We start from the raw sequence: 10,759 nt of genomic DNA on the forward strand, positions 1-10,759 counted from the left end.
CCGCGCGCGGGGAGGGGGCTGATTTGCATTTTTAAAGCGGCCGCCGCCCCGAAAGCGCGGCGGGAGCGGCGCGGGGGGAGATGCGGGAGCCGCCTGCACCGGAGAGCCGCCGCCGCCGTCTCCCGGCTGTCACCGGTGCCAGGCCGTCACCCCTCTCCCGGGACTGCCGCCACCGCTGGCGCTGCCGCCCCCCGAGCTCGCGGCGCTGCTCCCGGTGCAGCCGCTCCCTCCCGCGCCCCCCGCCGCGGCCCCGCCGGTCGCCACCGCACCCGCGGCCCCGGGCTGTGCCCCCCCCCCCGCCGCCGCCGGTGCCAGCCGGTGCCTCGCACCCCGCTGAGCTCATGCCCCGGCTCCGGCTGTCACGGGCGCAGCTGCGGGAGCGGGCACGGGGCTGTCCCCGCGGGCAGGGCGGACCCGGCGGGAGGGACATTCCCGTTTTCCCGGGGGGAATTCACCCAACGTCCCGGCGAGGCGGGGGACGCGCCAGCCCCGCGGTGCCACCGGAGCCGGCACGGCGGGGACGTCAGGCGGAGGCTCGGGTTACGCTGCCTTTTGTCCCGGCGACACCTGGCAGGTGCCACCGCGCCCGGGTGGCAGCGCCGCTGGGCTCGGGGGGCGCGGGGCTCGGAGACCCCTCCCCAACTCCAGCCAGGGTCGGGTCTCTGTCACCTCCGTGACCCCGCGGTGTCCCCGCGTGGGGTGGCGGTCACCCAAGGGAGGGGGGAGATGGCGGAGAAGCCCCCGCCGGGACCCCCTCCCCAAAAGCCAGAGCCACTGGGACCAGTCAGAGCGTTGGGAAAACGCGGAGTGGGGGGCTCAGAGGGGGCTGGGGGGCTCCGGGACACCCCTGGGGACAGCCCCAGCCCCGGGGGTCACAGCCGGGCTCCAGGGGACCGAACCCAGCAGTGGCTGAGGAGCCCCCTCCCCAAAACACCCCCCGATGGAGCAAAGGGGCCGGGAAGGAGGAGATTTTGGGGAAGGGGAGGTTTGGGATTGGCTGGGCGGGGTGGGAGAGGGGAATTTTGGGGTGGGAAGGGGAATTTGGGGGTGGGTACGGGGGGCTTTGAGGGGGTTTTTTACCCCCTGGTCCTGCCAGCCTCGTGCTGCCCACAAAGGGCACGGGGGGGACACGGGGAGCACCGAGGAGGCTCCGAAACCCCCCCCAAAATCCCCCCAAAAAGCTGCGGGGGCCGAAGGCAGCGGCTCAACCCCCCCCCCCCCCCCCCGGCTCCCGCGGCTCGTGGGGCCGGGGGCGGCGGGGCTGGGATGCAGGGATGGGGATGGGGTTGTCATGGCAACCCCGCATCCAGCCTCAGCCTCAGCGCTGCCGCACCGCAGCGCATCCACACCCTCCCCCCCCCCCGGTGACACCCTGGACCCCTCCCCAAATCCCCCAACCCCTCTCCCACCACCAGCTGCAACCCCTCCCCAAACCCCCCCCCCCCAAAAAAAAAAAAAACAAACAAAAAATCCCTTTCTCATGGAAAAAACCCCCCCCACACTCCCCCCAACAAAGGCTGAGCCCAACCCCACCCTTCTCCACCCCATCCCCAAATCCACGCGACCCCCCCCCAAAAAAAAAAAAAAAAACCAACCCAAAACCCAACCCCAGGAGACGAAAATCCACTGGGAACGATCCTCTTTAATGCTCATTTTCCACACATTTGCCAAACGGGAACGTGGCGTGCAAGACGGGGAGCGTGCGCCGCTGGCCACGGGCGAGGGGCTGGGTTTTGAGAGGCAGGGGAAAGGTGGGGGGGGGGGGGAGTCGTCACAGCCACCCCAAAAAACGCCCCCCACCCACCTCCAAACCTTCCAGCCCAGGGGGGGGACAAAAAAATAAATGATAATAAAGCACTAAAGGTGAAACATTCAGTGCCCCCCTCCCCGAACACGTAGGACGATACAATCGAAGGTAAAAGCCCCCAAAGGGCGTTTAGGGGAGTGTGTGTGTGGGGAGGGGGGGCGAAGATAAATAAACCCCCTCCCCTCAAAGACACACAAAAAAAAAAAAAAAAAGGTTTTTTTTTTTTCAGTTTTCACGATTTTTATCTTCTTTTTTTTTTTTTTTGGGTTTTTTTTTTTTTTCTGTTTTATCTTAAAAAGTCGTTACAAAAAGAGCCATCGAGGAGCCTCCTACAAAAAAACGGGTTAGTGTTTGTCCAAGGGGGGGGTGGGAGGGGGGAATTTGGGGAGGGGGTCGTCACATTCTGCCCCCCCCACCCCCCAGCCTTACCCTGACCCCCCCTTTGGTGCTCTAAGCTCATAAAACCCCTTAAAAATTGCACGTGAGCGTTTGGTTTTGAACAGATTTCGGCAACTCCCGGGGGTGGGGGAGGGGGTGGGATTGCTTTTGTACAGCCCCCACCCCGAAATTTTGGGTGGGGAGGGGTTACAATCAATTTTTGGGAGGTGGAGGGGGGGTTACAATCAATTTTTGGGAGGTGGAGGGGGGGTTACAACAGGTTTTTTTTGGGGGGGGGTGTGGGACCGTTTCGGGTGGGGGGGAGGAGAGGGTGGCCAAAAACACCGGGGACAGCCCCAAAGCAGCAGCCCCCCCCCCAATCTCAACCCCCGCAGGGATGGGACCCCCAAAGTTGTCCCAGATTTGGAGACACCCCCCCCGCATTTTGGGGGGGGGGGGGGGGGGGAATTGTGGCTCATCCAGGGAAAGGGAGGGGGGGGAAAAAAAAAAACCAAAATCCCAACAAAACACCAAAAATTTACCCTGTTCCATCCAGCTGCCCGTGGGAGGGGGGTGGTGGTGGGGGGGGGACACATCCTGTCACCCCCTCCCTGTCCCCAGCTGGTCCCTTGTCCCCTCCCGGGGCTGGCAGCGGGTGCAGAGCGAGGCTGGCGTGGGGCGTGCGCGGCGTTTTTTGGGGAGGGGGGAGGTGGGGGGACACCGCCCCATCTCCCAGCGCGGTGTGGGGGGCTCTGAGAGGGGCTGAGGAGGGTGAGGGTGACCCCCCCCCAAGCCCTCAGAACTCCACCTTGCAGGCGGGGAAGGTCTCGTCCTGCATGGCCACGGTGCTGTTGCTGCCCAGCACGGTGATGCCCAGCTCCTGCTGCCGCTCGTGCGTCTCCTGGTACCACTCGTGCATCACCAGCGAGTCGAAAGTGGGGATCAAAGTCACCTGAGGGGGACACCCAGGACACTTTGTCACCCCCCAAATTATCAGCAAGGGGCACCCAGGGCGTTTTGTCACCCCCCAAATTTTTGGGAAGGGGCACCCGGGGTGTTTTGTCACCCCCCCCAGACATCAGGAAGGGGCACCCAAAAAGTCCAGTCAGCTCCTCAGGCGCTGGGAAGAGGCACCCAAGATATTTTGTCACCCCCAAATTATCAGCAAGGGGCACCCAGGACTTTTTGTCACACCCCAAATTATCAGGCGGGGGCTGATCCCACCTCCCCTTGTCACTCCCCCAGCAACAAGAAGGGGAACCCAGGACAGTTTTGTCACCCCCCAGGAGGAAGAAAGGACACCCAGGACACTTTGTCACCCCCCCAAATATCAGGAAGAGACACCCAGGACACTTTTTGTCACCCCCCAGGAGGAAGAAAGGACACCCAGGACACTTTCTGTCACCCCCCAGCACCACGAGGAGGCCGATCCCAGCCCTCCACGCCCCCAGGCCGGGCTCTCACCTGGATGTCGATGCCCCACTGGTGCTTGCCCGTCAGGAGGGCATCGAGCAGCGGCCGCAGCACCCCCTCCTTCAGGTGGTCATCGCCGCTGACCACGTAGCACAGCGAGCGGATCCGCCGGAAAAACTCCTCGTCCACCGTGCGGGCGCTCCAGGAGCCGGGCAGATACGCCAGGTCCACGTAGACGGGGGGTCCCTGGGGGGCTGCAGCCCTCGTGCCTGCCAGGACAGGGGGACAGCGGTCATGGCCGTCCCCAAAGACCCCGCGGTGCCACCCCTGCTCCGCCCGCCCCTACCTGCCGGCGATGCCCGGCCGGCTCCGGCCGCCGGCCGCGCTCCAGCGCCGCGGGCGTTGCCGGGGGTCCCGCTGGACGAGCCCTTCTTGTCCCCGAGGGGCGGCCTGGCCTTGTCCCCGGCGGGAGGCCTGGCCTTGGTGGCCGAGGAGGGGACGCGGGGGGACTCGGCCTTGGGGGCGGCGGGCGCCGAGCCCACGCGGGACGGGGTCCTCTTCACCCTGGAGCCGGGGGGCTCCCTCCGGCCGGGGGGCAGCGCCTCGGGGTCCACCATGCAAATTCCGGGCTGGGCAGGGAGGGGACAGGGGTCCTTCAGGGGGGCTGGCAGCGGGTCACACGCTCTGGCCACGCCGCGGGGCGGCCGCTCCGAGTCCTCGTCCGACTCCAGCCCGTCGGCCAGGATGGACGGGCAGTCCTCGGTGGCCGGAGGGACGTCGGAGTCGGAGAGGGGGGGCAGCGACTCGCTGACCGACGGCGGGGGGGTCTCGCCCGGCCGGCCCCGGGGCGGCGCCAGCTCCTGCGAGGGGTCACTGTCCGACAGCTCCCGCGGGCTGGCGGCGGCCGAGGGCGACCGCTCCGACTTGGGGTGCTCGAACTCGCAGGGGGACACCAGGCACAGGTCCACGTCGTGGGGCGAGTCCGAGCGGCGGCCGGGCCGCGGCGCCGCGTCCCCGTCGGCCCAGGGCGGGTGGTGGCACGGCCGCAGCGGCAGCGACAGCCCCCCTTTGGCGGCCTCGGGCTCGTCCCCGGAGCCGCGGGAGCGCTGCCCGTCCTCCGGCGGGGACTCGCTGACCGGCGGCAGCACCTGCTCGAAGGACACCGAGAGCGACTCGTCCACCTCGGTGGAGTGCGGGGAGCCCACCTCGGCCGGCAGCGAGGGCGTGGTGATGGTGGGGGACACGTCGGGGACGTCGTCCTTGAAGGGGCTGAGGGACAGGCACCCCGCCTGCTTGTCCGGCGCCGAGCCCTCCTTGCCCGCTCCGGCCGCCGGCCACGCGTTCTGCTGCCGGCCAGCGCCCGTCTCCTCCGCGCCCTCCTCCACCGGAGACTGGTGGAAGGGCGTGTGGCCGGCGCTGGCCGGCCCCGAGCTGGCCGGGGACATCATCTCCAGGGTTTTCTCCTCGGAGCTGCCGCAGGGATCCTCGGCGCCCTCGGGGCCGTGGTTGAGCAGCCCGGTGGGCGTCAGGTCGAAGTTGACGCTGCGGTCGCTCTTGGGGGTCTTGGCCATGGGGGACGGGGGGCACACGGCTCGCAGGGGGCTGCTCTCCACGTAGCGCAAGCGCTGGGGGCTCTCGGGCTCTTCCGGGCCGTTCTCCAGGCAGGACGGATCCCCCGGGACCCCCGGGCGCCGGTTCCCCCCGTTCTCCAGGGATAAAGGCTCCAGCTCGCTGTCGGCCGTGGCGATGCCTTCATCCGTGGATTCCTCCTTCCTCCTCCTCCCGCCCTCCTGCTCGGCCTCCGGCAGCATCTCCTCGGGGGAGGAGGACTTGGAGCCGTCCGAGGCTCCCGGCTCCTTCTGGCCGCTTTTAGCCTTGGGTTTCTCCGGCTCTTTCTTCAGCAGGGACTTCTTGACGCTGCCGGCCTTGGCCGGGGCTTTGCGGCTCTCCGGGACCGGCGTTTTCCGGGCCGGAGCCTTGGCCGGAGCCTTGGCCTCAGCCTTGCTGTCCTTGGAGTCCTTCCGCAGCGTCTCGGCCTTGGCCTCCTTCTTCACCACCTTCACCTCCTTCTTGGCCTCGGCCCCCTCGTCCTTCTTTGGTGGCTTCTTCTCCTCCTTCCTGGCAGCCGGCTCCTTCTTGGGCGCCGCTTTCTCCTTGTTCGCCTTCGGCTTCGCGTCCCCCTTCGCCTTCTCTGCCGCCGACTCCGGCTTGGCTCGGCCATCCTTGGCTTTCTCCTCTTCTGACCCCGTCCTGGCTGCGTCCCCCAGGGGTTTTGGCTTCTCCTTGGTCCCGGATTTCACCTCCTTCTTCTCCACCTTCGGCGCCTTCTCCTTCGGCGCCGGCGCCGCGGCCTCCACCAAGCTCAGCCTGGAGCCCGACTTGAGGCTCTCCTTGCTCTCCGCCCTCCTCTGCTTGGGCGGCTTCTCCGCCTGCGCCGTCCCCTTCAGGTCGTTCTTGGTGACCACGGGGTGCTTGAGGAACTCCAGGTGCTTCACCTTCTCCAGCCCTTCCAGGATGCGAGCCTGGGGCGTGCAGCCGGGGAACAGCACGCGGATGATCTTCTCGGAGCGGCTGACGGGGTGCCACACCAGCAGGACGCACAGCGAGGTCAGGCACTGCAGCGGCAGCTCCTGCTCCTTGGGGAAGCCGTTCCCCGCCCAGTGCTGCAGGAGGAACTCCAGCTCCTTGGTGCCCTTCACGGGGTTCAGCACGTACATGTCCAGCCGGCCCACCCCCATCTTCTGGAAGAGCACGGTGGGCTCGGCGCGGGGGCCGCCGTCGCGGGCCAGCAGGTTGGGCCGGATGCCCAACTTGTCCAGGTAGTGCAGGGTCAGCGCGGCCTCGTCGCAGCTCTTGAGCACCCGCGAGTCGCCCTCGATGTCCTTCAGCTTCTCGCAGGCGTTGAGGAAGACGACGCCCAGCTCGGGCGAGATCAGGTTCTTGGCCCAGTCGCCGTTGCCCTGCGAGCTCTGGGACGGGTCCTCCTCCAGCTCGGCCAGCTTCCTCTGCAGCAGGCTGTTGATGCCGGGCAGGCTGTCCGTGCCCGCGTGCGTCACCAGGATGGAGTCGATGCGGTCCAGGTGCCGCACCAGCTTCCAGAAGGAGGATTTGGGGTTGGAGCCGCCATTGACCAGGACGTTGAAGCCGTTGACGGCGAAGAAAGCCGAGTCGCCTCTCCCGCCCGGGAAGATGTAGCAGCAGGGCTTGGAGAGCTTCAGGAATCCCACCATGGTGGGGGGCTCCAGGAGGTCGAAGGGGGACTGGGGTTCCAGGGACTCCGACAGGTACTCCATGAACTCCTCCAGCCCCTCCATCTCCGGCAGCACGCAGCCGGGGTTGTAGCGCAGCTCGATGAAGTCCTGCAGGTTGTGGTGCTCCAAGCCCGAGTCCCTCCACTCCCCGAAATCCGGGCAGCTGATGGTCAGCCTGGCCTTGGCCGAGGGGTCCGCAGAGCTCAGGATCTCCCCCACCTGCGCAGAGGGGCGGCTTCGGGTGGGAGGGGGCACCGGGGTCACCCCCTGTCCCCCCACCGGGACGGACCCGTGGGGGTGGGAGGTGTCCAGGAACACGTGAGATGGTTGGATCCACACCTGCTGCCTGCTTTTTTGGGGGGTTTTGGGGCCTCCTCTGTTGCTGGGCAGGGTCCTGGGGGGCTCGCAAAAGGGGGAGCTTTCCCTGACCCCCCCCACACCTCGGCTGTGACCCCCTGGCAGGTGAGGATCTGCCCCTCTAAATTATCAGAATCTGCACCCCAAAATTCTCAGGATCTGCATCCCAAAAATCCCGGAATCTGCACCCCAAAATCCCCAGGATCTGCATCTCTAAAATCCCGGAATCTGCACCCCAAAATCCCCAGGATCTGCATCCCAAAAATCCCGGAATCTGAACCCCAAAATTCCCAGAATCTCCCCCACTAAACCCCCACGATCTGCCCCCCCAAACCCCCAGGATCTTCCCCCCTAAATTCCCAGGATCTGCCCCTTTCCCTGCCCTTCAAACCACCAGGATCTTCCCCCCCAACAACCCCAGGATTTGCACTCCCAGATGCCCAGCATCCACCCCCTAAACCCCCAGGACCTTCCCCCCTAAACCCCCAGGACCTTCCCCCCTAAACCTCCAGGACCTTCCCCCCTAAACCTCCAGGACCTTCCCCCTAAACCCCCAGGATTTGCCCTCCCAAACCCCCAGGACCTTCCCCCCTAAACCCCCAGGACCTTCCCCCCTAAACCCCCAGGATTTGCCCTCCCAAACCCCCAGGATCTGCCCCCCTAAACCCCCAGGATTTTCCCCCCAAACCCCCCGGATTTTCCCCCCAAACCCCCAGGATTTTCCCCCCAAACCCCCAGCACTTTCCCCTTTTCCTGCCGCAGCCCCCCTGGATTTTCCCCCCACCTCGCAGTGCCCCCCGTGCGAGGATCATTCCCGAGGAGCCGCCGGCGCCGTGCTCAGCCAGCGTCCCCACAAACCCCTCCCGCTGCTTCCCCAGCTCCTCCAGCAGCTCCGCACCTCCTTATCCGTGAAAATCTGGATGAAATCCCGCAGGGAGAAGCAGCCGGTCTGCAGCATCAGCTCCCCGGTGTCCTCCACGCAGGGCCCCGCGAACACCAGCAGCTTGTGCTGCGACACGTCCGTGATGAGGTTCCGCAGCTGGGGACGGAGCGGGGGACACGTCAGGACGGAGGGGACGCCCTGGGGACAGCGCCGGGGTGGCCCCAGCGCGCCCTGCCCGCCTCACCTCGTCGCACAGGGATTTATCCGAAGGGTTCAGCAGCACCAGGGTCTCCAGCACGTCCCCGCGGTGGTGGAGGGTGCGCTGACCTGCGGGGACACGGTGACAGTCACTCCCCACCCCGCTCCAGCCTCCCAAATTTGTCCCCCAGGGCCAGGCAGTGCCCGGTTTTCCGGAGGAAGAGGGACGGGCGCGTTCCCGGACACGGCGGGGGCCGAGGGAAACGCTTCCCGTGTCCTTCCTGCCACGGGGAGGGGAGCTGGGGGAGACTCCCTGAAATGCTCTGGGTGGTCCCAGGAGGGGTTTTGGGGGTTTAACACCCACTGTGGGCCCAGCCAAGGGTGGGATGTGCTGGAGGAAAAAGCCCTGGAGCTCCAAATTCCCCATTCCATCCCTCCACGGAAAATCCCAGCCGGGGTGGGAGAAGGAAGCGGCTCCTCACGTGGGGGGATCACGGGGTTTGGATGAGGGGGGAGGCACAAAGCCAGGCCTGTTCCCACAAAATCCGGGAGGAGAAAATGGGGAGGGGGCGTCCCTGACCACCAACACCCCCTCCCACCACTCCCCGGCTCCTGGGAGCGGTTTTTCCCCGATTTTTCCCCGTTTTTTATCCCGTATTTCACCTTTCACAATGCTGGAGAAGGTGGCCGAGTGCCGGGACACGAAGAGCTTCAGCTGCTCGTCCAGGTTGCAGGAGGCCAGGTCGATGTCCCACGAGCGGATCCCTGCGGAGAAAAACACGGAATAAAAAAATAAAAACTTGGGAATAAAAAAAAAATTGGCATTTTGGACCCCAAAAAACCCTGAAATCCCCCCCAAAAAATCCCCAGCTGAGGTGATTTTGGGGTGTCCCCAAGCACCTGGTGAGCTCCTCCTGCCGTGACTCACGGCAGCTCCGGCTCTGCCAAATCCCAAATCCCGATCCCCCGGGGCACGGAACAGCTCTGCCAACGCCTCCTCAGAGCTGCCAATTATGGAATTACCAGATTTGGAGCTACCTGTCAGCACCTGGACAGGTGCAGAGCCCAAAGATCGCTTTGAGACTCCACAAAAAGGGATTTTGGGAGCTTATTCCCAAAAATTCGGGTGGCTCCGGGTGCTGCCGGTGGCGGGGTGGGGATGGTGTAACGGCCCCGGGGGTTGCACAAGAGTTTGGGGCCGTTTTGGGGTGGTTTTGGTGAGGTTTGGGACGGTCCCAGAGCCGGGGGACAATGGATCAGGACTGGGAATGTCCCTCCCGTCCTGGTTTTGGGATCTGATCCCGCTGGGATGGCACGGCCTGAGACCCCCCCCCCAAATCCGGGCAGGGCTCAGGGAGGGATGTGGGGGCTGGAGGGGGGTCCCTAAAATACGTGGGGTAAATCCTGGGGCAGGAAATGGGGAAAATCCTGGGAATTTGGGGGGCAGATCCCGGGGGTCTGGGAGGACAAATCCTGAGAACGCCCCGGGGGGAAGATCCTGGGAATTTGGGGAGCAAATCCTGGGAATCTGGGGGGAACATTCTGGGGGCTTGAGGGGCAGGGAAAGGAGCAGATCCCGGGAGTTTAGGGATGAAAATCCTGGGGATTTCGGGGTGCAAATCCTGGGGATTTCAGGGTAAAAAACCTGGGAATTTCGGGGGACCAATCCAAGGGATTTCGGGGTGCAGATCCTGGGAATTTCGGGGGACCAATCCTGGGAATTTTGGGGTGCAGATCCTGGGAATTTCGGGGTGCAGGAAAAGGGGCAGATCCTGGAGGGGGGGGTCAAATCCAGGGGGAGCAAATCCTGGAGGTCTTGGGAGGAGAAAGAGCTTGAGGATTCATCTCCCTGAGGATTTCGGGGCAGGAAAAAGGGGCAGACCGTGGGATTTTAGAGGGCGCAGATCCCCGGGGGGGGGGGGGGGGGCAGGAATTGGGGCAAATCCCGGGAATTTCGGGGCGCAACCCCCGGGAACACAAAGAGGCAGGAGAAGGGCAGATCCCGGGGGGCTGGGGCAGCCCGATAAGGGGCGATCACACCCCGCTGCTGCGGGACCGAACGGAGCATCCCCGGGCTGGGTGGGGGGGAGCGGGGGGGGCGCTCCTCCGGTGGGTGCGGGCGGCGCCGGGAGGATCCCCCCGGAGCATCGCGCGGTCTCACCTCGCTCCAGCTGCTGCAGGGCGGCGGCCCTGAGGCCGGGCCGGTGGCAGCCGCCGCCCACGATGGCGAGCAGCGAGAAGCGGGGCGGCCCCGGGGCCGGGGGGGCCGCGGCCACCGGAGCCACCGGCCCCCCCGCCATCTACGGCCCCCCCCGCCCGGCCCGCCGGCCACGCCCCCTGCGTCACCGCCGGGACCGCCACGCCCACTGATGTCACCGCCAGCCAATGGGAGGCGCCGGACGGGAGGCGGGTGGGCGGGGCGGAGGTGGGAGAGAGGCTTCTTAAAGGGGCAACGCGCGGGGTGGGGCACAG

General features: G+C 65.9%; 1 protein-coding gene across 1 annotated transcript; it reads right to left on the reverse strand.

Moving 5' to 3' along the window:
- Positions 1-2,493: 2,493 nt before the first annotated feature.
- MAP1S (microtubule associated protein 1S) lies at positions 2,494-10,587 on the reverse strand. Its single transcript, XM_014259900.2, has 7 exons — positions 10,449-10,587; positions 8,951-9,052; positions 8,334-8,416; positions 8,105-8,245; positions 3,945-7,068; positions 3,650-3,867; positions 2,494-3,137 (listed from the first exon to the last, which is right to left on the reverse strand). The coding sequence occupies exons 1-7, from the start codon at positions 10,585-10,587 to the stop codon at positions 2,982-2,984; spliced, it is 3,963 nt and encodes a 1,320-aa protein (XP_014115375.2). The 3' UTR covers positions 2,494-2,981.
- Between the last annotated feature and the right edge of the window lie 172 nt (positions 10,588-10,759).

The sequence above is a fragment of the Pseudopodoces humilis genome, chromosome 28, assembly GCF_049639895.1.
Source record: "Pseudopodoces humilis isolate 2021_Gansu_Grassland_sample_001 chromosome 28, ASM4963989v1, whole genome shotgun sequence".
NCBI lineage: Eukaryota > Metazoa > Chordata > Aves > Passeriformes > Paridae > Pseudopodoces > Pseudopodoces humilis.

Excerpts from the sequence above, each read along its gene's own strand:
- MAP1S (XM_014259900.2), bottom strand. The coding sequence starts at position 10,587 with ATGGCGGGGGGGCCGGTGGCTCCGGTGGCCGCGGCCCCCCCGGCCCCG. Across the intron at positions 8,417-8,950 it reads CTTCTCCAGCATTGTGAAAG|GTCAGCGCACCCTCCACCAC; the intron begins GTGAAATACGGG and ends GTGTCCCCGCAG. Across the intron at positions 3,868-3,944 it reads CGGCCGGGCATCGCCGGCAG|GCACGAGGGCTGCAGCCCCC; the intron begins GTAGGGGCGGGC and ends CTGTCCTGGCAG.